Genomic DNA, 26,437 nt, shown 5'->3' on the forward strand with positions numbered 1-26,437 from the left:
ACTTGATAGAGTTTTTCGAGGAGGTCACTAAGATGATTGATGCAGGTACGGCAGTGATGCTGTCTACATGGACTTCAGTAAGGCCTTTGACAAGGTCCCTCATGGTAGACTAGTACAAAAGGTGAAGTGACACGGGATCAGGGGTGTGCTGGCAAGGTGTATACAGAACTGGCTAGGTCACAGAAGGCAGAGAGTAGCAATGGAAGGATGCTTTTCTAATTGGAGGGCTGTGACCAGTGGTGTTCCACAGGGATCAGTGCTGGGACCTTTGCTCTTTGTAGTATATATAAATGATTTGGAGGAAAATGTAACTGGTCTGATTAGTAAGTTTGCAGACGACACAAAGGTTGGTGGGATTGCGGATAGCGATGAGGACTGTCAGAGGATATACCAGAAGGATGTGGAGGCTTTAGAGAGGGTGCAGAAGAGATTTACCAGATTGTTGCCTGGTATGGAGGGCATTAGCTATGAGGAGCGGTTGAATCAACTCGGTTTGTTCTCACTGGAACGAAGGAGGTTGAGGGGAGACCTGATAGAGGTCTACAAAATTATGAGGGGCATAGACAGAGTGGATAGTCAGAGGCTTTTCCCCAGGGTAGAGGGGTCAATTACTAGGGGGCATAGGTTTAAGGTGAGAGGGGCAAGGTTTAGAGTAGATGTACGAGGCAAGTTTTTTACGTAGAGGGTAGTGGGTGCCTGGAACTCGCTACCGGAGGAGGTGGTGGAAGCAGGGACGATAGTGACATTTAAGGGGCATCTTGACAAATACATGAATAGGATGGGAATAGAGGGATACGGACCCAGGAAGTGTAGAAGATTGTAGTTTAGTCGTGCAGCATGGTCGGCACGGGCTTGGAGGGCCGTAGGGCCTGTTCCTGTGCTGTACATTTCTTTGTTCTTTGTTTGTTGACACGTCCCGTAAAATGGGAACCTTCGTCGGATTCAATGCTGCGGGGGAGTCCTCATCTCGTAAAGATGTGGTGGGTTAAGATCTTTGCGGTGGTCTTTGCCGTGTTCGTTCTGGATGGGAATGCCTCTACCCATTTCGTAAAAGTGTCTATGTCGACTAATACGTATTTGTAACCATTCCTGCAAGGGGGCAATGGTCCTATGAAATCAATCTGGAGGTTAGTCCAGGGGCCATTAATGGGGCGGGTGTGGCTAAGTTGAGCTTTCTTTGCGTATCTGTCCGGATTGTTTTGTGCACAGATAAGGCAATTCTCAACGTAGTGCATTACATCTTCTTTTAAACTTGGCCACCAACAGAGCTGCCTGAGGTGGGCTGTAGTGGGATCAATTCCCTGATGTCCATGAGTGTCATGGAACAAACAAATAAGTTGATTCCTGTCCTGTTCAGGAACCACATAAAGGCGTCTTTTAACACCACACCGTCATGTGTGGTCAGTGCATTTTAAAATCTAACATAAGGTGCTGGAAATTGTCCTTTTAAAATCTCCCTGAGATTGCTGTCCTGCTTCTGGGCCTGCACTAAATCCTCGATATTAGTCTGCGAGACCTGAACTGCATTCACTGGTGCGCTTTCGGGGGGTGTCCAGAAATATCCATGCCTGGAACCTGCTTCGGCCAGTGCATCGGCTTTTACATTTCAAGGGAGCGAGGAACGGTGGTGACTGCGAATTTTAACAATACCAAAGGTCCTGTCCTGTGCTTTCTCTAAAATATGGCGAAGCAATGGGGCTGAAGGGAGGGGTTTTCCGTCTACGGAAACAAATCCTCTTGCTTTCCACAGGGGGAGGAATTCTGTGAGGCTATTGCAGACATAGAGGCTGTCCGAGTATATGTCTGCTGGGCTGGGGAAGGAATCTGGGTGATCTATAATATACACAATGGCTGCTAGATATGCCGCCTGCGCGCCTAAGTGGCCTGGGAGTCTTAGTGAGATTTCTTCTAGGGCGCGTCCTCGATATATATGCCGCATCCTGTAATGCGCTTCCCGTCTAATACAGTGGAAGAACCATCCACATATATCCTTAAGGGTTCGCACGTGTCTGTTGGCTGGGGGCTCTGGGGTGAACTGGGGGGTGTTTTCACAATAAAGGGGCCTGTGTTGTGGTGCGGTGAGATGATTTCACATTCGTGGGGGGTGCCTGGGTACTGAAGGTTATCGGCTAATAAAGTGTGGGTCTTGGTCTGTTTAACGGTGATGTCCCGTTCCTGCAAAAGAACGGTCCATCTGGCTGCTCTAATTTGGCTAACTGTACCGTCCTTAAGTCGTCCGTCAAGTAAAAGTTGGGGGGGGGGTGTGTTCCATGAGGATTGTGATGGGGTTTAGTCCGGTTGTGTCGGAAAAATACTGAACCGCCCAGAAAACTGCGAGCAGGTGCCTTTCACAGGCCGAAAATCCCTGCTCCACAGGATCTAAAACTCTGGAGGTATAAGCTACGGGTCTTAATTGTTCGTGCCGTTCCTGGAGGAGCACGGCCGAATGGCTAGCTATAGCATAGGGGGAAAGCGGGTCTGGAACTTGTAGTGCGAGGGCTGCAATGAGGGCTCTTTTCAAAGCATCCACAGCATCCGTATGCTGCGGAAGCCATTCCCAAGGGGCTCCTTTCTTTAGGAGTTCCGAGAGGGGTGCTGCCTTGCTGGCGAAACCATCAATATGGTTTCGGCAGTAGCCAACCAGTCCTAAAAATGACAGGAGGGCTGAAACATTCTGGGGAAGGGGCAATTTGGCAATCGAGTCAATTCTTTTGTGCTCGTTCTCGCGTTTACCGTGCGTGATAATCGTCCCCAAATATATCACCTTGTTTTCCAAAATCTGGGCCTTTTTTGGGGTAACTTTGCAACCAATCTGTTGTAGGAGTTCCAGGAGTTCAGCCAGAAGCTCAATGTGCTCTGCCTTGGTGTCTGTCTGCAGTAATAGGTCGTCCACATACTGGACCAGACATTTGGGGCGAGAACATTTTGATAATACATTTGCCAGCTGTCGGTGGAAAATGGAGGGGGAGTTGTGGAATCCTTGTGGAATCCTGCTGGCCTTTAAAAGTGAAGGCAAATTTGTATTGGCACGCTTTTGCGGGACAATCTTTTCAAAACCCATTTCTCATTATGCGCTTCTTCTGAGGGGTCATAGTTGGTACAGGCTTTTTGTCCTGCCTCTATGGCATGGGAGATAAGGGTGCGGGTCCATTTGGCCATACCGTCTTGGGACAAATGGGCGCGGTCTAAATGACCGAAAACGGCTGTGAAATGGATCCACAGGTATCCAGCAAACGCTGTGGGATGTTCTGTTTTTTTCTGCCTGCACTTATTCAGGCCTTCTACTGGGTCACCTCTGTTGTAGTCGATCGCGTCTAGGATCGCTGTGTGCATTTCTGCAAGGGTGCCTCCTACATTCTGTGGGTCAGGAACAGCTTCTGCGACCGAAGGGTCTAAACTCAAAGCTGTGAGCTTCATGTGCTGACGCTCATCCAGGCCGTACATGGTCGCCTGCTGCTTTACTCCAGCAAAGAAGTGGTGGGGGTCTGAGGTGGGGAGGAACGGTGTGATTTTCTCGCACGCGTCCCGTAATTGGGTCACGGTTAAGGGGGGCGTGTACAGGAATTCCGTGTCTCCTTCCGATGTGACTGTGCGGTGGGTGGTTACTGGGTTCATTGGCGCCTGAACTATCTGCTCTGTGGGGGGTTGAGGCGCTTTTCTCTTCTGGGGCTTTCCTTGCGCACATGTTCCCTGAACATATCTATGTCTCATTTAATTCTTCCCAATCCGGGCCGTCTTCTGTATCTAACTGGGATCCAAAGGTGCTCTGGAATCCATTCTGAACTGAAAGCAAAGACTGCAGTTCTGCAATCTGCTTCCTGCACTTCGAATGATCTAGTGAGCTCTGTCTGTGCTCCATGGTGGTAGCATGGAGTGCTCGTAATGCTGCTTTCAGGTCGCTACACTGTCTTTGTAATGCCTCTACCTGTTTCTCTGTTTCCTCTCTTACCAGGACTGCACATTGTGTGTCCTGATAGGCCTTTTCGTACTGTGTCTGGAAGCTGCTCACTTGGCATCATCCACCTTTCCGTCCTTTGCTGAAAACTTCCTTCTCAACTCTATGTTCTCTTTCTCAACCTCACTTACATCGACCTTGCTCATTCGATATACTCCTTCTTTCTCTTTACGGAGTGTCCGAACGACCTCCTCTGTGCCTCGCAATTGTGCCAAACAGGACACGATTGCCATCGGCTTGCGAGCTTTTCCCAAGCTTTTCTTATGAATCTCTGACAGGTTCTCCCACCAAGTATGTCCCATTCACCCGGGTCCTATTTCCTTATTCTCACAGAATTTACTCCAAAGGGGCCATATTTTCCATTTGAGGTACTTCCTGATTTCCTCTTCCCAAACGGGACACTGTCCTTCTCTGCTGCTGGTCGCTGCGACCACAAATTCTTCAGGGTTCATGAGGAGTCGCATTGCCTGCATTGCCATCTTTCCTCTCTAAACACTCTCTTCAAATTTGGAACGAGGGGTACTAAGGCGTTGCTGTAATTACGGGTACGGCTTTCGCTATTTTCCAGAATACAAACTCCCGACAGTTTTTCGCAACAAAAAATCTATCAGTTTTACCTTATAGCCCTGTTAGTTACGCATGGATTAACACACTTCCGAATTATGAGGATTAATCAGAACTGCTTGAACACTTGTGGTTTTTCTGTTCCCAATTGGATTTCTAATTCAAATTATGGGTTCCCCCGGAGTGGTTAAGCCACTTCTAAGTCGGGTCCCGCCAGGATGTCGCCAGTAATATATTGCTAACTTTTGGTTGGCTCTTAATTCGTAATTTGCTCTGTTTGTTTAACCTTTGCTCTAGAGTCGCCAAGTATCTTTATGATACCGCCACGAGGTTCAAGTTCAAGTACTGATCAATAACTCAACACACCAATTTGTAACATTCAAATCAAAACACATTTATTATATACAGTAAGTCACTGCTTATGCATATACTCTACTTTCTAGACTATTTTCTATCAATAAAAGGCCTATACTTAGCTTCGGAATTGGCCCACCAGGTTAGGGGAACAAATGGCCTTTCGTTCAGGTCCTGAGTCTGCAGGATTCAAAAGCTGGTATGGACTGGTAGCTAGGAGCGCCTATCTCGTAGCGAGCGTTGACTGGAGACTTACTTGGTTGGTGCGGCAGCTGGGCAGTTCACTCTCAGGGGCTGATTCGCCTTGTTGAGTGACACTGCCAAGAAGACCGATTTGAACTTGGGGGCTTTACTTTATAGTCCCCAGGGGCTTCCCGCCGTTCGGGGCAGACCCTGTACCTGGTTCCAAATGATTGGACTGCGTTCCGATCACTTGGATCGATTTCTCCAGTACTGGAGTTGTTCCCTGATCGCTGGGCGGTCCCTAAATGTCCGTTGGCCTCCCTTTGTCTTGGCTCCTGTGGCCACCTGAGTTGGCCACTTCCCGACTTAAAATGGAGAACCGCAAAGGCTGAAGGGAAATTCAGCCAACACAGGCAAAAACTAGCAGGTGCAAGTTTACTGTGTATTAGACTCCTCAGAAACCCAGAGAGCATCGATATAAGCAGCCATCTACATAGTAATGTAGCAGCCATCTACATAGTAATGAGCGATCCCTGGGAACAATCAAAACATTTTGAGGTAAACAAGACCAAGCCAGACTCCTCGGCGCCATCAGGAGCCAACACAAAAGAGGTTAATGGACACTTAAAGACTGCCCAACGATCAGGGAACATCTCCAGTATTGGAGAAATCGAACCAAGCGATTGTAACGAAGGCCAATCACTTGAAACCAGGTACGGGGTTCGCCCCGAAGGGCGGGAAGCCCCTGGGGACTATAAAGTAAAGACACCAAGTTCAAATCGTCCTTCTTGACAGGGTCACTCAGCAACACGAAGCAACCCCTGAGAGTGAACTGTCCAGCGGCCTCCAAGAAAGTAAGTCTCAAGTCAACGCTCGCTATGAGATAGGCGCTCCTAGCTACCAGTCCATACCAGCTTTTGAATCCCGCAAACTCAGAACCCGAACAAAAGGCCATTTGTTCCCCTGACCTGGTGGGCCAGTCCGAAGTATAGGCCTGTTAGTTATAGAAATACCCTAGAAAGTAGAGTTCATGCATGAGTAGCGGTTTACTGTGTATAATAAATGTGTACTGATTTGAATCTTACTAATTGGTGTGTTGAGTGATTGATCATTACTTGAACTTGAGCCTCGTGGTGGTATCATAAAGGTACCTGGCGACTCAAGAGCAAATGTTATAAAACAGAGCCAATTGAACCAACCAAAAGTTAGCAATACTCCTGCTGGCGCCGAGGAGTCTGGCTTGGCCTTATTCATCTGAATGTATCAATTGTGCCTGGGATTCGCTCATTGCTATGCAGATGGCTGCTAGTTTCAGTGCTGTCTGGTTTTTGCAAGTTCCAGTACACAGGATTTCTGTACTTGCTCGCTTTTGCCTGTGTTGGCTGAATTTCCCTTTAGTCTTTGCGGTTCTCCATTTTAAGTCGGGAAGTGGCCAACCCAAGTGGCTACAACAGGAACAGGCCCTTCGGCCCTCCAAGCCCGTGCCAACCATGCTGCCCGACTAAACTACAATCTTCTACACGTCCTGGGTCCGTATCCCTCTATTCCCATCCTATTCATGCATTTGTCAAGATGCCCTTAAATGTCACTATCGCCCCTGCTTCCACCACCTCCTCCGGCAGCGAGTTCCAGGCACCCACTGCCCTCTGTGTAAAAAAACTTGCCTCGTACATCTACTCTAAACCTTGCCCCTCGCACCTTAAACCTATACCCCCAAGCAATTGACCCCTCTACCCTGGGGAAAAGCCTCTGACTATCCACTCTGTCTATGCCCCTCATAATTTTGTAGACCTCTGTCAGGTCGCCCCTCAACCTCCGTCGTTCCAGTGAGAACAAATCGAGTTTATTCAACCGCTCCTCATAGCTAATGCCCTCCATACCAGGCAACATTCTGGTAAATCTCTTCTGCACCCTCTCTACAGCCTCCACATCCTTCTGGCAGTGTGGCGACTAGAATTGAACACTCTACTCCAAGTGTGGCCTAACTAAGGTTCTATACAGCTGCAACATGACTTGCCAATTCTTATACTCAATGCCCCGGCCAATAAAGGCAAGAATGCCGTATGCCTTCTTGACTACCTTCTCCACCTGTGTTGTCCCTTTCAGTGACCTGTGGACCTGTACACCTAGATCTCTCTGACTTTCAATAGTCTTGAGGGTTCTACCATTCACTGTATATTCCCTACCTGCATTAGACCTTCCAAAATGCATTACCTCACATTTGTCCGGATTAAACTCCATCTGCCATCTCTCCGCCCAAGTCTCCAAACAATCTAAATCCTGCTGTATCCTCTGACAGTCCTCATCGCTATCCGCAATTCCACCAACTTTTGTGTCGTCTGCAAACTTACTAATCAGACCAGTTACATTTTCCTCCAAATCATTTATATATACTACAGACAGTAAAGGTCCCAGCACTGATCCCTGCGGAACACCACTAGTCACAGCCCTCCAATTAGAAAAGCATCCTTCCATTGTTACTCTCTGCCTTCTATGACCTAGCCAGTTCTGTAGCCACCTTGCCAGCTCACCCCGATCCCGTGTGACTTCACCTTTTGTACTAGTCTACCATGAGGGACGTTGTCCAAGGCCTTACTGAAGTCCATAGAGACAACATCCACTGCCCTACCTGCACCAATCATCTTTGTGATCTCTTCGAAAAACTCTATCAAGTTAGTGAGACACGACCTCCCCTTCACAAAACCATGCTGCCTCTCACTAATACGTCCATTTGCTTCCAAATGGGAGTAGATCCTATCTCGAAGAATTCTCTCTAGTAATTTCCCTACCACTGACGCAATGCTCACCGGCCTGTAGTTCCCTGGATTATCCTTGCTACCCTTCTTAAACAGAGGAACGACTTTGGCTATTCTCCAGTCCTCCGGGACATCACCTGAAGACAGTGAGGATCCAAAGATTTCTGTCAAGGCCTCAGCAATTTCCTCTCCAGCCTCCTTCAATATTCTGGGGTAGATCCCATCAGGCCCCGGGGACTTATCTACCGAAATATTTTTTAAGACGCCCAACACCTCGTCTTTTTGGATCTCAATGTGACCCAGGCTATCTACACACCCTTCTCCAGACTCAACATCTACCAATTCCTTCTCTTTGGTGAATACTGATGCAAAGTATTCATTTAGTACCTCACCCATTTCCTCTGGCTCCACACATAGATTCCCTTGCCTATCCTTCAGTGGGCCAACCCTTTCCCTGGCTACCCTCTTGCTTTTTATGTACGTGTAAAAAGCCTTGGGATTTTCCTTAACCCTATTTGCCAATGACTTTACGTGACCCCTTCCAGCCCTCCTGACTCCTTGCTTAAGTTCCTTCCTACTTTCCTTATATTCCACACAGGCTTCATCTGTTCCCAGCCTTTTAGCCCTGACAAATGCCTCCGTTTTCTTTTTGACGAGGCCTACAATATCTCTCGTTATTCAAGGTTCCCAAAATTTGCCGTATTTATCCTTCTTCCTCACAGGAACATGCCGGTCCTGAATTACTTTCAACTGACACTTGAAAGCCTCGGTTCTTCAGTTCCCGCCTAATATTGTTATAATTAGCCTTCTCCCAATTTAGCACATTCACAATAGGACCACTCTTACCCTTGTCCACCAGCACTTTAAAACTTACTGAATTGTGGTCACTGTTCCCGAAATACTCCCCGACTGAAACTTCTACCACCTGGCTGGGCTCATTCCCCAATACAAGATACAGTACAGCCCCTTCCCTAGTTGGACTGTCTACATATTGTTTTAAGAAGCCCTCCTGGATGCTCCTTACAAACTCTGCCGCGTCTAAGCCCCTGGCACTAAGTTAGTCCCAGTCAATATTGAGGAAGTTGAAGTCTCCCATCACAACAACCCTGTTGTTTTTACTCTTTTCCAAAATCTGTCTACCTATCTGCTCCTCTATCTCCCGCTGGCTGTTGGTGTAGTAAACCCCGAACATTGTGACTGCACCCTTCTTATTCCTGATCTCTGCCCATATAGCCTCACTGCCCTCTGAGGTGTCCTTCCATAGTACAGCTGTGATATTCTCCCTAACCAGTAGCGCAACTCTTTTACATCCCGCTCTATCCCGCCTGAAACATCTAAATCCTGGAATGTTTAGCTGCCAATCCTGCCCTTCCCTCAACCAGGTCTCTGTAATGGTAACAACATCATAGTTCCAAGTACTAATCCAAGCTCTAAGTTCATCTGCCTTACCCGTAATACTTCTTGCATTAAAACATATGCACTTCAGGCCACCAGACCCACTGTGTTCAGCAACTTCACCCTGTCTGCTCTGCCTCAGAGCCATACTAGCCCTATTCCCTAGTTCTCCCTCAATGCTCTCACCTTCTGACCTATTGCTCCTGTGCCCACCCCCCGCCATACTAGATTAAACCCTCCCATGTGACACTAGCAAACCTCGCGGCCAGGATATTTATGCCTCTCCAGTTTAGATGCAACCCGTCCTTATATAGGTAACACCAGCCCCGGAAGAGCTCCCAGTGGTCCAGATAATGGAAACCCTCCCTCCTACACCAGCTGTTTAGCCACGTGTTTAGCTGCTCTATCTTCCTATTTCTAGCCTCACTGGCCCGTGGCACAGGGTGTAATCCCGAGATTAGAACCCTAGAGGTCCTGTCTTTTAACTTTCTGCCTAGCACCCTGAACTCCTGCTGCAGGACCTCGTGCTCCTTCCTGCCTATGTCGTTAGTACCAATATGTACAATGACCTCTGCCTGTTTGCCCTCCCCCTTCAGGATGCCCTCTACCCGTTCGGAGACATCCTGGACCCTGGCACCAGGGAGGCAACATACCATCCTGGAGTCTCTTTCACGTCCACAGAAGCGCCTATCTGTGCTCCTGACTATAAAAGACTCCTTAAAAGTCTCCCACATTTCAAATGTGGATTTACCCTTAAACAGCTGCTCCCAATCCACATTCCCTAGCTCCAGCCGAATTTTGTTATACTTGGCCTTTCCCCAATTTAGCACTCTTCCTTTAGGACCACTCTCGTCTTTGTCCATGAGTATTCTAAAACTTATGGAATGGTGATCGCTATTCCCAAAGTAATCACCGACTGAAACTTCAACCACCTGACTGGGATCATTCCAGTATCCAGGTCCAGTATGGCCCCTTCCCGAGTTGGACTATTTACATACTGTTCTAAAAAACTCTCCTGGATGCTCCTTACAAATTCTGCTCCATCTACGTCTCCAACACTATATGAGTCCCATTCAATGTAGGGGAACATAAGAACATAAGAACTAGGAGCAGGAGTAGGCCATCTGGCCCCTCGAGCCTGCTCCGCCATTCAATGAGATCATGGCTGATCTTTTGTGGACTCAGCTCCACTTTCCGGCCCGAACACCATAACCCTTAATCCCTTTATTCTTCAAAAAACTATCTATCTTTATCTTAAAAACAGTTAATGAAGGAGCCTCTACTGCTTCACTGGGCAAGGAATTCCATAGATTCACAACCCTTTGGGTGAAGAAGTTCCTCCTAAACTCAGTCCTAAATCTACTTCCCCTTATTTTGAGGCTATGCCCCCTAGTTCTGCTTTCACCCGCCAGTGGAAACAACCTGCCCGCATCTATCCTATCGATTCCCTTCATAATCTTCTATGTTTCTATAAGATCCCCCCTCATCCTTCTAAATTCCAACGAGTACAGTCCCAGTCTACTCAACCTCTCCTCGTAATCCAACCCTTTCAGCTCTGGGATTAACCTAGTGAATCTCCTCTGCACACCCTCCAGTGCCAGAAGTTAAAATATCCCATCACGACCACCCTATTGCTCCTGCATGTTCAATATCTGTCTACATATTTGTTCCTCTAATTCACACTCGCTTTTGGGAAGCCTGGAGTAAAGTCCCAACAATGTTATTGCACCCTTCCTATTTCTTAGCTCTACCCATATTGCCTCAGTGCTCGAATCCTCCATCGTGCCCTCCTTAATCACAGTTGTGATATCATCTCTGACCAGTAATGCAACTCCTCCACCTCTTTTACCTCCTTCTCTATCCCTCCTGAAGCATCTATACCCTGGGATATTTAGTTGCCAATCTTGCCCTTCCCTCAACCAAGTCTCAGTAATACCAATAACATCATATTCCCAGGTACTAATCCAAGCCCTAAATTCATCTGCCTTACCTGCTACACTTCTCGCATTAAAACAAATGCACCTCAGACCCCCTGTCCCTTTGCGTTCATCATCTCTTCCCTGTCTACTCTTCCCCTTAGTCACATTGAGTTTATTGTCTAGTACCTTACTGGTTTTAGTTGCTGCCTCTTTACTGATCTCTAACTTCCTAATCTGGTTCCCCTTCCCATGCCACATTAGTTTAAAACCTGCCCAACAGTGTTAGCAAAAGCACCCCCTAGGACACTGGTTCCACTCCTGCCCAGGTGCAGACCATTCATTTTGTAATGGTCCCACCGCCCCCAGAACCGGTTTCAATGTCCCAAAAATCTGAACTCCTCCCTCCTGCACCATCTCTCAAGCCACGTATTCATTCTGACTATTCTTGAATTTCTACTCTGACTGTCCCGTGGCACTGGTAGCAATCCTGAGATTACTACCTTTTGAGGTCCTACTTTTTAACTTATCTCCTAACTCCCTAAATTCTGATTGTAGGACCTCATCCCCTTTTTTACCTATATCGTTGGTGCCTATATGCACCACGACAACTGGCTGTTCACCCTCCCCCTTCAGTATGTCCTGCAGCCGACCTGAGACATCCCTGACCCGTGCACCCGGGAGGCAACATACCATTCGGGAGTCTCGTTTTTGACCACAGAAACGCCTGTCTACTCCCCTTACGATTGAATCCCCTATGACTATAACCCTGCCAGTCTTTTTCCCACCCTTCTGTGCAGCAGAGCCAGCCACCGTGACATGAGCCTGGCTACTACTGCCTTCCCCTGGTGAGTCATCTCCCCCAACAGTATCCAAAACGGTATACCTGTTTTGGAGGGAGATGACCTGCACTGCCTTCCTGCTCTTTCTCTGCCTTTTGGTCTCCCATTTCCTGTCTCCCTCACCAATCCTAATCTGCGGTGTGACAAACGCACTGAACATGCTATCCACGACCTCCTCAGCATCGCGGATGCTCCAAAGTGCGTCCATCCGCAGCTCCAGAGCTGTCATGCGGTCTAACTGGAGCTGCAGCTGGACACACTTCCCGCACATGAAGGAGTCAGTGGCAACGGTCGCGTCCCTGAACTCCCACATTGAGCACGAGGAGCATAACACGGGTCTGGGATCTCCTGCCATTTTTACATTTTACCTTAACTGATTACAAATATAATCAGTTGGAGGGTTACAAATGTTGTGCCCTTTTTTAAGAAGGGCTGTTGGGATAAGCCTGGGAACTACAGACCGGTGAGTCTTACTTCTGTAGTGGGTAAGTTGTTAGAAGGTATTCTGAGGGACAGGATCTACAGGCATTTAGACAGGCATGGGCTAATTAGGGACAGTCAGCATGGCTTTGTGAATGGAAAATCATGTCTCACCAATTTGATTGAGATTTTGAAGGGGTAAGCAAGAAGGTAGATGAGGGCAGTGCAGTCGCCGTTGTCTACATGGACTTTAACAAGGCTTTTGACAAGGTACCACAAGGTAGGTCGTTGCAAAAGGTAAAATCTCACGGAATCCAGGGAGAGGTAGTCAATTGGATACAAAATTGGCTTGGCGACCGAAGCCAAAAGGTAGATGTGGAGGGTGGTTTTTCAAACTAGGGGCCTGCGACCAGCGGTGTGCCTCAGGGATCGGTGCTGGGTTCTCTGTTATATATATTAATGATTTGGATGAGAATGTAGGAGGCTTGTAGGAGCTTGCAGATGATACCAAGATTGGTGGCATAATGGATAGTGAAGAAGGTTATATAAGATTGTAACAGGAACTTGACCAAATGGGCCAGTGGGCCGATGAGTTTAATTTAGATAAATGTGAGGTGATGCATTTTGGTAGATCAAATGAGCAGGACCTACTCAGTTAATGGTAGGGAGTTGGGAACAGTTACAGAACAAAGAGATCTCTGGGTACAGGTTCATTGCTCCTTGAAGGTGGAGTCACAGGTGGACAGGGTGGTGAAGAAGGCATTCAGCATGCTACGTTTTATTGGTCAGAATACTGAATACAGGAGTTGGGATGTTTTGTTGAAGTTGTACAAGACATTGGTAAGACCACACATGGAATACTGTGTTCAGTTCTGGTCACCCTATTATAGGAAAGATATTGTGAAACTAGAAAGAGTGCAGAAGAGATTTATGAGGATGCTGCCAGGACTTGATGGTCTGAGCTATAAGGAGAGGCTGGAACTTTTTTCCCTGGAGCGTGGGAGGCTTAGGGGTGAACTTTTAGACATCTATAAAATAATGAGGGACATAGATAAGGTAGATAGTCGACATCTTTTCCAAAAGGTAGAGGAGTCTAGAACTAGAAAGCATAGGTTTCCGGTGGGAAGGGAGAGATGCAAAAGAGACCAGAGGGGAAATTTCTTCACATAGATGGTGGTGAGCATCTGGATCAAGCTGCCAGAGGCAATGGTAGAGGCGGGTACAATTTTTTCCTTTAAAAAAGTTAAACAGTTACACGGGCAGGGTGGGTTTTGAGGGATATGGGCCAAGTGCAGGCAAGTGGGACTAGCTTAGTGATAGAAACTGGGCGGCATGGACAAGCCGGGCCAAGGGGCATGTTTCCATGCTGTAAACATTTATGACATCTAAGTGAGGTTTTATACGGATGGGACAATGACGAGTTTAAATCGCCACCTGATCTGCTGATCAAAGTCGCCTCCGTTTCACCGGTCTGTTTCCCAAGCTCCAGCAAACTCCTGGGGCGGGATTCTCCAATAATGGGGCTATGTCCCCACACCAGCGTCAAAACGCAGGCGTTTCACTCTGGACTTTCCTTGCGGACTTACACCGTGGATCAAGATGAAAGAAGTAGGTCCCCCCCAAATCGCGCGCGCCCGCGGATCGGTGCCGCCCGATCGCTTGCCTGGCCGTCTGTGAGGTCTCCCCCGGTGAAGGATCCCCCCCACAAGGGCGGCCGCGTACTGAATCTGCAGCCACCACCGGTTAGAACCACGTCGTTGGGAACTCGGCCAGTTTTCCTGGGAGAATTGCCACGGGGGCCTTTTTCAATGGCCCCCTACTGCGCGCGCATGTGCGAGCGCGATTCGTGGCGATTCTCCAGGGACCGGAGAATCGCAGGAGCGGCGTCGGACCGGATTTCATCGTTGATGTCAATTTTCCGTCCCCTCGCCGATCGCTATTTCGGTATGGAGGCTCGGAGAATCCAGCCCCTGTTACTCCAGAAATATTTAGATTGGCTGTGAGAGACGACAATCAGAGAGAGTCCACCCACTCGGCCCATTCTCTCCTCTTCCACAGCTGCTTCACATCCTGTAGGGACTGAAAACCAAGTGAGGAGATGGTGAGTGAAGGAGCAGAATTTATAATAATTACATTGCACAATGTCCACACGAATGTTCAGGCAGTCTGACTATCCTGTGGGAATCAGGTGTGGAAATGCTCCTTATGCTGTGTGAGAAGCTGCAGCTGAGAGATACTCGCTGCTTTGTGCTTATGTGTGTTTATTGGAAGCATTTCCCTTCTGATTTACAGGCTGAGATTTGTTGATGGGTCATTACTGAATATGAGAAGGTGAGGTGTAATTATCTGGGAGAGGCAGAGACACATTTATTCAAATTCTTTATAAAGATTTTACCTTAAGGCGTCGGCCTTTCCCAAAAGCCTGGGCTTAGATTTGACACTTTTGCCCAGTGCTGTGTGAGAGCTGAATTTGGGATGTGCAGACTGAGTGAGGTTAGTGTATCTAATTTCCCAGGATAAACCAGAACCTTTCAATCAGCTACACTGAAGCAATGTTTACCTCAGTTTGCAGCACTGCCTACCAAGTGTGTTTTCTTCAAAGAATTTGGGAAAACAAGTGGGAACATTTTGAAATCTCCCTTGAATGAACACATATCGACACTCACTGTGGAACAGTCTCTAACTGAGGAGGCAGCCACTTCAGCAAAGGAGGAGAGGGAGTTGGAAGAAATCATGTTTCCTTTTCCTGTTTTACAGAAGGATTGCACCGTACTACACCAGAGAATACACAGAGGATAGACTCCGCAGATAGATCCTGGACATCACCCAACTGTGGGAAGACATCCAGTCCTTTCACTGCATTGCTCAACACAGAGACGGTTGGAAAGTAAAGCCATCATCCGGAAATGGGTCGGGTCAGGGAAACTTTGACATCTCATCAGATCGGAAACTGGTCAGTGGTGTGGAACATTCCATCAGAACCAACCTTTCCAAAGGTTTGGCTGTGGTGATTTGTAAAGGTGAGGCTGGGAAGATATGTGAATGAGCTCCAAGTGTGGTGAGAGCTTCAATCATTCATCGAACCTCATGAACCACTGACTCATTCCGACAGGCGAGAGACTGGTCAAGTATGAATTGTGTGAAGCATGATCAGATCTCTAACACACAAGATTCATCTGTTGTACAACTACTATGAGAATAAAAGCTACATGGCAGGGAAACTATTCAAATGTGATGCGTGTGACAAATCATTCTCACACTCATCTTACTACCGTGTACACCAACGCATTCACACTGGGGAGAAACCATTCACCTGCGAGGTGTGTCACAAATCATTTGTGCAGTCATCGTACCTTCGTAGACACCAACGCGTTCACACCGGAGAAAAGCCATTCAAATGTGAGGTATGTAACAAGAGCTTTGCAGAATTCTCCGGCCTGTTATATCATCGCCGCATTCACACAGGGGAAAAACCATTCACATGTGAGTTGTGTGACAAATCGTTCTCAGTGTCATCAAACCTCCGTGCTCACCAACGCACTCACACAGGGGAGAAGCCATTCCATTGTGAGGTGTGTAACAGAGGCTTTTCAGAATTATCGAGCCTTGTGAATCATCGGCGCATTCACACAGGGGAGAAACCATTCACATGTGAGGTATGTGACAAATCATTCTCAACGTCATCAAACTTTCTTGCACATCAACGAATTCACACAGGGGAGAAACCATTCAAGTGTGAGTTTTGCAATAAAGCTTTTGTAAAGTCTTCGAACCTCCAGATACACCAGAAGATTCATACAGGGGAGAGGCCCTTCAACTGCGAAATTTGTGAGAAAGCTTTTACCCGTTCGTCTGATCTCCTGATGCACCAGATGATTCACACGGGGGAGAAACCCTTCAAGTGTGAGGTTTGTGACCAAGCCTTCTTGAAGTCCGGGAACTTGCACATACACCAACGCATGCACACTGGAGAGAAACCGTTCAAGTGTGACGTGTGTAACAGGGGCTTTGCACAATCATCAGCTCTGGTGGGTCACTATCGCATTCACACTGGTGAAAAACCATTTACCTGTGAGGTGTGCAACCGAACATTCGCAAGGTCATCGACCCTCCGTGCACACCAATGCATTCACACAGGGGAGAAACCATTCACCTGCGATGTGTGCAACAAGTCTTTCTCCAGGTCATCGCAACTCCTGCTCCATCAGAGGATTCACACAGGAGTCAAATTGTTCAAGTGTGAAGTGTGTGAGAAAACATTCACACTGTCATCGACGCTTGGGAATCACCGACGCATTCACACTGAGGAGAAGCCTTTCAAGTGTGAGGTTTGTGACAAATCCTTCTTGAAATCAACAGACCTGCATGTACACCAACGCATTCACATTGGGGAGAAACCATTCAAGTGTGATGTTTGTGACAAGGCTTTCACCCGTTCCTCTGATCTCCCGAAACACCAGCGAATCCACACTGGGGAGAAACCATTTCGGTGTGAGGTGTGTGATAAATCATTCCGCCACTCATCGACCCTCTGCACACATCAACGCACTCACACAGGGGAGTAGATATTCATGACTGAGGAGTGCTACAAATCCTCAAGATCATCTAACATCCTTCTTTACCAGATGACCCATTTGGGAGTTAACTCTTGAAATGTAAGTTTCGTGATAAAGCTTTTCTTACATCTTCACTCCTGGGTCATCCGAGGATTCACACAGGGGAGAAACTCTACAGGTGTGATGTTTGTGAGAAGGTTTTCACCCACTCCTCTGATCTCTGAAGCACCAGTGGATCTACGCTGGTGAGAAACCATTCAGATGTGAGGTGTGTGACCAGGGCTGGGATTCTCCCCTACCCGGCGGGGCGGGGGAATCCGGCGTAATGGAGTGGCGGGAACCACTCCGGCGTCGCGCCGCCCCAAAGGTGCAGAATTCTCCGCACCTTTAGGGGACAAGCCCTCACCTTGTGGAAGGCCTGCGCAGGAACGTCAGCGGACGCTCACGGCATCCCCGCGCATGCGCAGTGGAGGGGGTCTCTTCCGCCTCCGCCATAGTGGGGACCATGGCGAAGGCGGAAGAAAAAGAGTGTCACCACGGCACAGGCACGCCCGCCGATCGGTAGGCTTCGATCGCGGGCCAGGCCACCGTGGGGGCACCCCCCGGGGCCAGATCGCCCCGCCGGTAAGGTAGGTGGTTCAATCCACGCCGGCTGCCGAGGGTTGACAGCGGCGGGACTTGGGCCCATCGCGGGCCGGAGAATCGCCGGGGGGAGCCCGCCGACCGGCGTGGCGTGATACCCGCCCCCGCCGATTCTCTGGTGGCGGAAAATTCGGGACACGGCGGGGGCGAGATTCACGCCAGCCCCCTGCGATTCTCCAACCTGGCGGGGGGTTGGAAAATCGAGCCCCAGGTTTTCACACTGCCAGTGTATCTCCTGGTCCTTCAACACACTCACACAGGGGAGAAATGGTATCACCATGAGCTTTGTAATGAAACCTTTGCACAGTTGTCGGACCTCCTGGAACATCAGTGAACCCACACGGGAGACAATCCCAGTGTGATGTGTCAGGATTCTATCATCTACTCCTCTCTCACTAAATACCAACATCTCCACACCGACTTGGAGCTGACTCACCTGCTTCCATTACACTGAGAGTTGTCTGTTGTTTACCCTCCAGTGCTCACACAGGGGAGCTGTCCTTCCTCAGCAGCGTCTGCCTCAGCAGCGTCTGCCTCAGCAGCGTCTGCCTCAGCAGCGTCTGCCTCAGCAGCGTCTGCCTCAGCCCCGTCTGCCTCAGCCCCGTCTGCCTCAGCCCCGTCTGCCTCAGCCCCGTCTGCCTCAGCCCCGTCTGCCTCAGCCCCGTCTGCCTCAGCCCCGTCTGCCTCAGCCCCGTCTGCCTCAGCCCCGTCTGCCTCAGCCCCGTCTGCCTCAGCAGCGTCTGTTTTGTAAGGGCCCCGAAGAATCCAGCACGAGTTTTAAGGATACAAAATAATAACGTTTATTCACTATAACAATATATACATAGCAGTGGCAGTAACTTTCCTTGCTACCTTCTCCTTCCTCCTGGTTCCTGGACTGGCCAGCTTATTTATAGTAGGAGTTTCTCCGCCCCCCTGATTGCGGAAGTTCATACTCCCATAGGATTGTGGGATAATCATTAGTCCCCAGCCAATCGTCAGTAGGCAGGTTATAACATCCCTCCCCCCCAAAGTCCAAGGAATCCACCGTAGGCCCTGGCGAAGGGAGGCGTCGAACTTGTTTGGCCGCAGGCCGGACGCCATTTGCACGTGGCGCTGGATCAGGCGGCGTATAACGAGACGGAGACCGGCGCTTCCGTGATGAACGGCGCGGTTGTACATCCACGGCCTGTGGACCCGAGGATTCCCCCTCTGATTCATCCTGTGTCTCCATCTCGGAGTCAGAGTCTGCTGCCTCCGTCATGTCAGCGTCTCTGTCCCCATTCGGTCCCGTCATGACCTGCGCAGGCTTTGAGTGAGGCACCAGTGGAAGATTTGGAGGACTACCTTCCCTTGTTTCTGGTCTTTGCCGCTGTTGAACTGAGCTCCGGGGGCGGGGAATCTTTTGCGGGGATGATCTTCTGGACCGGACGTGGTCTACATGTTTTCGCTGGAGACGACCCTGGGCTTGCACTTGGTACGATATAGGGCCCGTTTGGCGAAAGATTACCCCAGGAACCCATTGGGCACCACCAACAAAATTCCGCACAAATACTGGCTCACCGGGCGCAAACTGCCGAATCGGACGATGCTGAGACAATCCCGGTCCCTGCCGTTCTTGTGTGCGGCGTACTTTTGCGCCAATGTCCGGGAAGACCATACTAAGGCGGGTGCGAAGTCTCCGGCCCATTAGGAGTTCTGCGGGAGTTAACCCAGTCACTGTATGGGGGGTGGTCCTGTACGTAAACAAAAACCGAGCCAGTCTCGTGTCCATTGATCCGGAAGACTGCTTCTTTAGGCCTCTTTTGAATGTTTGCACTGCACGCTCTGCCAACCCATTTGAAGCCGGGTGGTAAGGGGCAGTGCGGATATGGCGGATGCCGTTCATCTTTGTAAACCTAGCAAACTCCTCACTCGTGAATGGAGTGCCATTATCCGTGACCAGCACCTCGGGGAGGCCATGCGTGCTAAATGATAAACGCATTTTTTCAATTGTTGCACAGGACGTTGTCCCCTGCATCTTATGCACCTCCAGCCATTTGGACTGGGCGTCAATTAGTAGAAGGAACATGGATCCCTGAAAAGGGCCTGCGAAATCTGCATGTAAGCGTGCCCAAGGCCGCCCTGGCCATTCCCAGTGATGTAGGGGCGCAGCCGGCGGAAGCTTCTGATGCTCCTGGCAAATGGAGCAGTTTTGGGCCACCTTCTCAATGTCGGTGTCGAGGCCTGGCCACCAGACATAACTCCGGGCCAACATTTTCATCTTGGTCACGCCCGGATGCCCATTGTGCAAGTCTGATAATATCAGCTCCTGGCCTTTTTCCGGGACAACCACACGCGTCCCCCACAAGAGGATGCCGTCTTCCACGCTGAACTCTTGACAGCTTGGAGGAAAATGCCCGTAACTCGCCTGGGAGCTGTCTATGCTGCCCACCATACAGGACTATGTGCTGAACCTTTGACAGGACAGGCTCCGTCTGGGTCCACTCACGGATCTGTGATGCCGTGACAGGCAAGGTGTCCATAAAATTTAGGGTTGCTACCACCTCACCGGTCGTGGGGGTCGACATGGGGCCGGTCGATAAAGGCAATCGGCTCAGTGCGTCGGCATTTGCTATCTGCGTACCTGGTTTGTGCTCCAGAGAATACTCATATGCAGCAAGCAACAAAGCCCAGCGCTGGATCCGTGCAGAAGCAATGGGCGGTATCGACTTATCCTCTCTGAAGAGTCCCAGCAGGGGCTTATGATCAGTGACGATAGTGAAATGGCGGCCGTACACATACTGGTGGAAGCGTTTCACCGCGAAAACCACTGCCAGGCCCTCCTTGATCTGCGCGTACTTCTTCTCCGCTGCAGTCAATGTGCGGGAGGCGAAAGCTATCGGTCGCTCGGCCCCGTTCTCCATCTTGTGGGACAGGACAGCCCCAATACCATACGGGGATGCATCACATGTGACGAGCAAAAGCTTTCCCGGATCATAGTGGGTTAGTAACCCAGACGACGACAATTGTTGCTTTACCCGCCGGAAAGCGGTTTCTTGCGGCTGACCCCAAACCCAGGTGTGATTTTTCTTTAGCAGCAGTTGTAAGGGGGCCAGCGTAGTTGCCAGATTGGGGAGGAACTTCCCGTAATAGTTTACGAGACCGAGAAAAGAACGAAGATGCGAAGTGTCAGTCGGGGTGGGGGCATGTTGAATTGCACGCACCTTCTCTGCGACGGGGTGCAGACCCTCGCGGTCCACCCGATAACCTAGGTAGACTACTTTTGCCTGAAATACGCACTTTGTGTGACGTAAACGGACTCCAGCCTCCGAAAGGCGTTTAAGGACAGCCTCCAGATTTTCCAAATGCTCTTGCTCCGACGTCCCTGTAATCAACACGTCATCTAGGTAGACAGCCACACGTGGTAAACCTCTCAAAATGCCCTCCATAACACGTTGAAAAATTGCGCAGGCAGAGGATACTCCAAAGGGCAACTGTGTATATTCATACAGGCCCCGGTGTGTGTTAATTGTTACATATGGTCGGGAGGCAGGGTCCAGCTCCAACTGCAGGTAGGCGTGACTCATATCTAATTTTGTGAATGAGAGTCCGCCTGCAAGTTTCGCGTAGAGATCCTCTATGCGAGGCATTGGGTATCGGTCGAGTCGGGAAACTGTATTCACTGTAAGTTTATAGTCGCCACACAAGCGAACTGTGGCATCTGGCTTCATTACTGGCACAATTGGTGCTGCCCAGTCAGCAAAACGGACAGGCCTGATAATACCCAAACTCTCCAAACGAGTGAGCTCCCCTTCTACCTTCTCGAGCAAAGCGTAAGGCACTGGGCGCGCCCGGAAATAGCGCGGTGTGGCTCCTGGTTCAACTTGGATACGGGCTACGGCCCCTTTTATTTTCCCCAGACCAGGCTGGAATACCTCTGGGTATCGTCCTAGCACCTCAGTCAACCCTCCAGAAACTGTTTGGAGGATGTGCTGCCATTGCAACCGCAAATGGCGCAACCAGTCCCGACCCAACAGGCTGGGCCCATGGCCACGCACTACGATAAGTGGGAAACGCCCCTCCTGGCATCCATAGACAACAGGGGTCATTGTAGTTCCTGCAATGTCCAGTGGTTCCCCAGTGTAGGTGGCCAACCTGGCCTGTGAGTCAGTTAGTGTAAGGGTCTGTATACCCTGCTTGATGCGGTCGAATGTCCTCTGGGCGATCACGGAGACCGCTGCGCCAGTATCCAACTCCATCTCCAGCGGGTGGCCATTGACCCGTACTGTCACCTTAATGGGGGCCACACGGGGAGCTGCCACACAATGCAGCTGCAGGCAGTCGTCCTCCGTCTCCACGTCCTCAGGAGTGGTCGCCGCAGGTTCATCCACATGGAAGGTACGGCCTCTGGGCTGGTCCCAGTTACGGCCCCTGGGCTGGTCCCAGTTTCGGTCGGAACGACGGCGCCTCTGGCGTCCCCAGGACCGCCGTCCGCGACGGGGTCGGCGCCTACAAGTCTGACACGGACATGGCTCCTCATCCATTGGCTCTGGAGAAGGCTCCCTTCGGGGAGGAATGTCCGATGGCCACTGGCGTCGGTCTGGTCGTTGCCTCGCCCAAGGTACCGCAGGAGTGCGGGGGGACGTTTTTGGGCGGAAAGGGTTTCGCCCCAAGGCATGCACTTCCATTCCCTGTAGCTCCTGTACTCCTCGCTCTGCGCTCTCTCGGGACAAGACTATTTGTATTGCCTGTTGAAAAGTCAATGTTGGCTCCGCTAACAACTTTCTCTGGGTGGCCGCATTGTTAATACCGCAAACCAAACGGTCGCGTAACATTTCTGACAAGGTCTCACCATAGTCACAGTATTCCGCAATCCCGCGTAGCCTGGATAAAAAAATCGGCAAGGGATTCTCCAGGGGTCCTCTCAGCGGTATTAAACCGGTAACGCTGGACTATCGTGGACGGGGTTGGGTTCAAGTGTTGCCCCACTATATTCACAAGTTCATCAAACGTTTTGGTGTCCGGCGCAGCTGGGTACGCAAGGCTCCTAATCACCCCAAACGTATGCGGTCCGCAGGCGGTGAGCAATATGACCACCTGGCGCTCATTTTCAGTGATATTGTTTGCCCGGAAATAGTAACGCATCCGTTGCGTGTACTGGTTCCAGCTTTCCAGCGCAGCATCAAAAACATCCAAACGTCCGTACAGAGGCATGGTATGATAGAAAACAACTTGCAACCTGTATCCAACAAAAATCCAGGGAGGTGGCTTCAGCAGTGTAGACAGCTATTCACTTTTACCTTCGTCGCCAGTTTTGTAAGAGCACCGAAGAATCCAGCACGAGTTTTAAGGATACAAAATAATAACGTTTATTCACTATAACAATATATACATAGCAGGAGCAGTAACTTCCCTTGCTACCTTCTCCTTCCTCCTGGTTCCTGGACTGGCCAGCTTATTTATAGTAGGAGTTTCTCCGCCCCCCTCATTGGGGAAGTTCATACTCCCATAGGATTGTGGGATAATCATTAGTCCCCAGCCAATCGTCAGTAGGCAGGTTATAGCAGTCTGCCTCAGCCCTGTCTGCCTCAGCCCTGTCTGCCTCAGCCCTGTCTGCCTCAGCCCTGTCTGCCTCAGCCCTGCCTGCCTCAGCCCTGCCTGCCTCAGCCCTGCCTGCCTCAGCCCTGCCTGCCTCAGCCCTGCCTGCCTCAGCCCTGCCTGCCTCAGCCCTGCCTGCCTCAGCCCTGCCTGCCTCAGCCCTGCCTGCCTCAGCCCTGCCTGCCTCAGCCCTGCCTGCCTCAGCCCTGTCTGCCTCAGCACTGTCTGTCTCAGCCTTGTCTGTCTCAGCAGCGTCTGTCTCTGTCCTGTCTGTCTGAGCACTGTCTGTCTCAGCACTGTCTGTCTCAGCAGCGTCTGTCTCTGTCCTGTCTGTCTCAGCACTGTCTGTCTCAGCACTGTCTGCCTCAGCACTGTCTGTCTCAGCACTGTCTGTCTCAGCACTGTCTGTCTCAGCACTGTCTGTCTCAGCACTGTCTGCCTCAGCACTGTCTGCCTCAGCACTGTCTGTCTCAGCACTGTCTGTCTCAGCACTGTCTGTCTCAGCACTGTCTGTCTCAGCACTGTCTGCCTCAGCCCTGTCTGTCTCAGCACTGTCTGTCTCAGCAGCGTCTGTCTCTGTCCTGTCTGTCTCAGCACTGTCTGTCTCAGCACTGTCTGTCTCAGCACTGTCTGCCTCAGCACTGTCTGTCTCAGCACTGTCTGTCTCAGCACTGTCTGTCTCAGCACTGTCTGCCTCAGCACTGTCTGCCTCAGCACTGTCAGTCTCAGCCCTGTCTGTCTCAGCCCTGTCTGTCTCAGCACTGTCTGTCTCAGCCCTGTCTGTCTCAGCACCGTCTGTCTCAGCACCGTCTGTCTCAGCCCTGTCTGTCTCAGCACTGTCAGTCTCAGCACTGTCTGTCTCAGCACTGTCTGTCTCAGCACTGTCTGTCTCAGCAGTGTCTACCTCAGCACTGTCTGCCTCAGCACTGTCTGTCTCACCACTGTCTGTCTCAGCACTGTCTGTCTCAGCCCTGACTGTCTCAGCCCTGACTGTCTCAGCCCTGACTGTCTCAGCACTGTCTGTCTCAGCCCTGTCTGTCTCAGCACTGTCTGTCTCAGCCCTGTCTGTCTCAGCACTGACTGTCTCAGCCCTGTCTGTCTCAGCACTGTCTGTCTCAGCAGTGTCTGTCTCAGCCCTGTCTGTCTCAGCACTGTCAGTCTCAGCACTGTCTGTCTCAGCAGTGTCTGTCTCAGCCCTGTCTGTCTCAGCACTGTCTGCCTCAGCCCTGTCTGTCTCAGCCCTGTCTGCCTCAGCACTGTCTGTCTCAGCACTGTCTGTCTCAGCACTGTCTGTCTCAGCACTGTCTGTCTCAGCACTGTCTGTCTCAGCCCTGTCTGCCTCAGCACTGTCTGTCTCAGCCCTGTCTGTCTCAGCACTGTCTGTCTCAGCCCTGTCTGTCTCAGCACTGTCTGTCTCAGCACTGTCTGCCTCAGCACTGTCTGCCTCAGCACTGTCTGCCTCAGCAGCGTCTGCCTAAGCACCGTCTGTCTCAGCACTGTCTGCCTCAGCACTGTCTGTCTCAGCACTGTCTGTCTCAGCACTGTCTGTCTCAGCACTGTCTGCCTCAGCCCTGTCTGCCTCAGCCCTGTCTGCCTCAGCACCGTCTGCCTCAGCACCGTCTGCCTCAGCACTGTCTGCCTCAGCACTGTCTGCCTCAGCACTGTCTGTCTCAGCACTGTCTGTCTCAGCACCGTCTGTCTCAGCACTGTCTGCCTCAGCACTGTCTGTCTCAGCCCTGTCTGTCTCAGCACTGTCTGTCTCAGCACTGTCTGCCTCAGCCCTGTCTGCCTCAGCCCTGTCTGCCTCAGCCCTGTCTGTCTCAGCACTGTCTGCCTCAGCAGCGTCTGCCTCAGCAGCGTCTGCCTCAGCCCTGTCTGTCTCAGCCCTGTCTGCCTCAGCCCTGTCTGTCTCAGCACTGTCTGCCTCAGCACTGTCTGCCTCAGCACTGTCTGTCTCAGCACCGTTTGCCTCAGCACTGTCTGCCTCAGCAGCGTCTGCCTCAGCCCTGTCTGTCTCAGCACTGTCTGTCTCAGCACTGTCTGCCTCAGCACTGTCTGTCTCAGCACCGTTTGCCTCAGCACTGTCTGTCTCAGCACTGTCTGCCTCAGCCCTGTCTGTCTCAGCACTGTCTGTCTCAGCCCTGTCTGTCTCAGCACTGTCTGTCTCAGCACTGTCTGTCTCAGCACTGTCTGTCTCAGCACTGTCTGCCTCAGCACTGTCTGTCTCAGCACCGTTTGCCTCAGCACTGTCTGTCTCAGCACTGTCTGTCTCAGCACTGTCTGTCTCAGCACTGTCTGTCTCAGCACTGTCTGTTTCAGCACTGTCTGTCTCAGCACTGTCTGTCTCAGCACTGTCTGTCTCAGCACTGTCTGCCTCAGCACTGTCTGCCTCAGCACTGTCTGCCTCAGCACTGTCTGTCTCAGCACTGTCTGTCTCAGCACTGTCTGCCTCAGCACTGTCTGCCTCAGCACTGTCTGTCTCAGCACTGTCTGCCTCAGCACTGTCTGCCTCAGCACTGGCTGTCTCAGCACTGTCTGTCTCAGCCCTGTCTGTCTCAGCACTGTCTGTCTCAGCACTGTCTGTCTCAGCACTGTCTGTCTCAGCACTGTCTGTCTCAGCACTGTCTGCCTCAGCACTGTCTGTCTGAGCCCTGTCTGTCTCAGCCCTGACTGTCTCAGCACTGTCTGTCTCAGCCCTGTCTGTCTCAGCACCGTCTGTCTCAGCCCTGTCTGTCTCAGCACTGTCTGTCTCAGCCCTGACTGTCTCAGCACTCTGTCTCAGCCCTGTCTGTCTCAGCCCTGTCTGTCTCAGCACTGTCTGTCTCAGCCCTGTCTGTCTCAGCACTGTCTGTCTCAGCACTGTCTGTCTCAGCACTGTCTGTCTCAGCACTCTGTCTCAGCCCTGTCTGTCTCAGCACTGTCTGTCTCAGCACTGTCAGTCTCAGCACTGTCTGTCTCAGCCCTGTCTGTCTCAGCCCTGTCTGTCTCAGCACTGTCTGTCTCAGCCCTGTCTGTCTCAGCACTGTCTGTCTCAGCACTGTCTGTCTCAGCACTGTCTGTCTGAGCACTCTGTCTCAGCCCTGTCTGTCTCAGCACTGTCTGTCTCAGCACTGTCAGTCTCAGCACTGTCTGTCTCAGCACTGTCTGTCTCAGCCCTGTCTGTCTCAGCACTGTCTGTCTCAGCACTGTCTGTCTCAGCACTGTCTGTCTCAGCACTCTGTCTCAGCCCTGTCTGTCTCAGCACTGTCTGTCTCAGCACTGTCAGTCTCAGCACTGTCTGTCTCAGCCCTGTCTG

General features: G+C 50.7%; 2 protein-coding genes across 2 annotated transcripts in view; both read left to right on the forward strand.

The window, feature by feature from the left end:
* Positions 1-14,438: 14,438 nt before the first annotated feature.
* On the forward strand, positions 14,439-17,006 carry LOC140430912 (uncharacterized). The gene is made up of 2 exons (XM_072518707.1): positions 14,439-14,486; positions 15,143-17,006. Exon 2 carries the CDS (start codon positions 15,532-15,534, stop codon positions 16,948-16,950), a length of 1,419 nt encoding a protein of 472 aa, XP_072374808.1. The 5' UTR covers positions 14,439-14,486; positions 15,143-15,531; the 3' UTR covers positions 16,951-17,006.
* The window catches only part of LOC140430914 (uncharacterized), a 100,921-nt gene continuing 90,140 nt past the window's right edge, over positions 15,657-26,437 (forward strand). Inside the window, exon 1 of the mRNA XM_072518712.1 lies at positions 15,657-15,789. The gene's annotated coding sequence lies outside the window, so the exon portion shown is untranslated. The remainder of the gene's footprint in view (positions 15,790-26,437) is intronic.

Source organism: Scyliorhinus torazame, chromosome 10, assembly GCF_047496885.1.
Source record: "Scyliorhinus torazame isolate Kashiwa2021f chromosome 10, sScyTor2.1, whole genome shotgun sequence".
Classification (NCBI taxonomy): domain Eukaryota; kingdom Metazoa; phylum Chordata; class Chondrichthyes; order Carcharhiniformes; family Scyliorhinidae; genus Scyliorhinus; species Scyliorhinus torazame.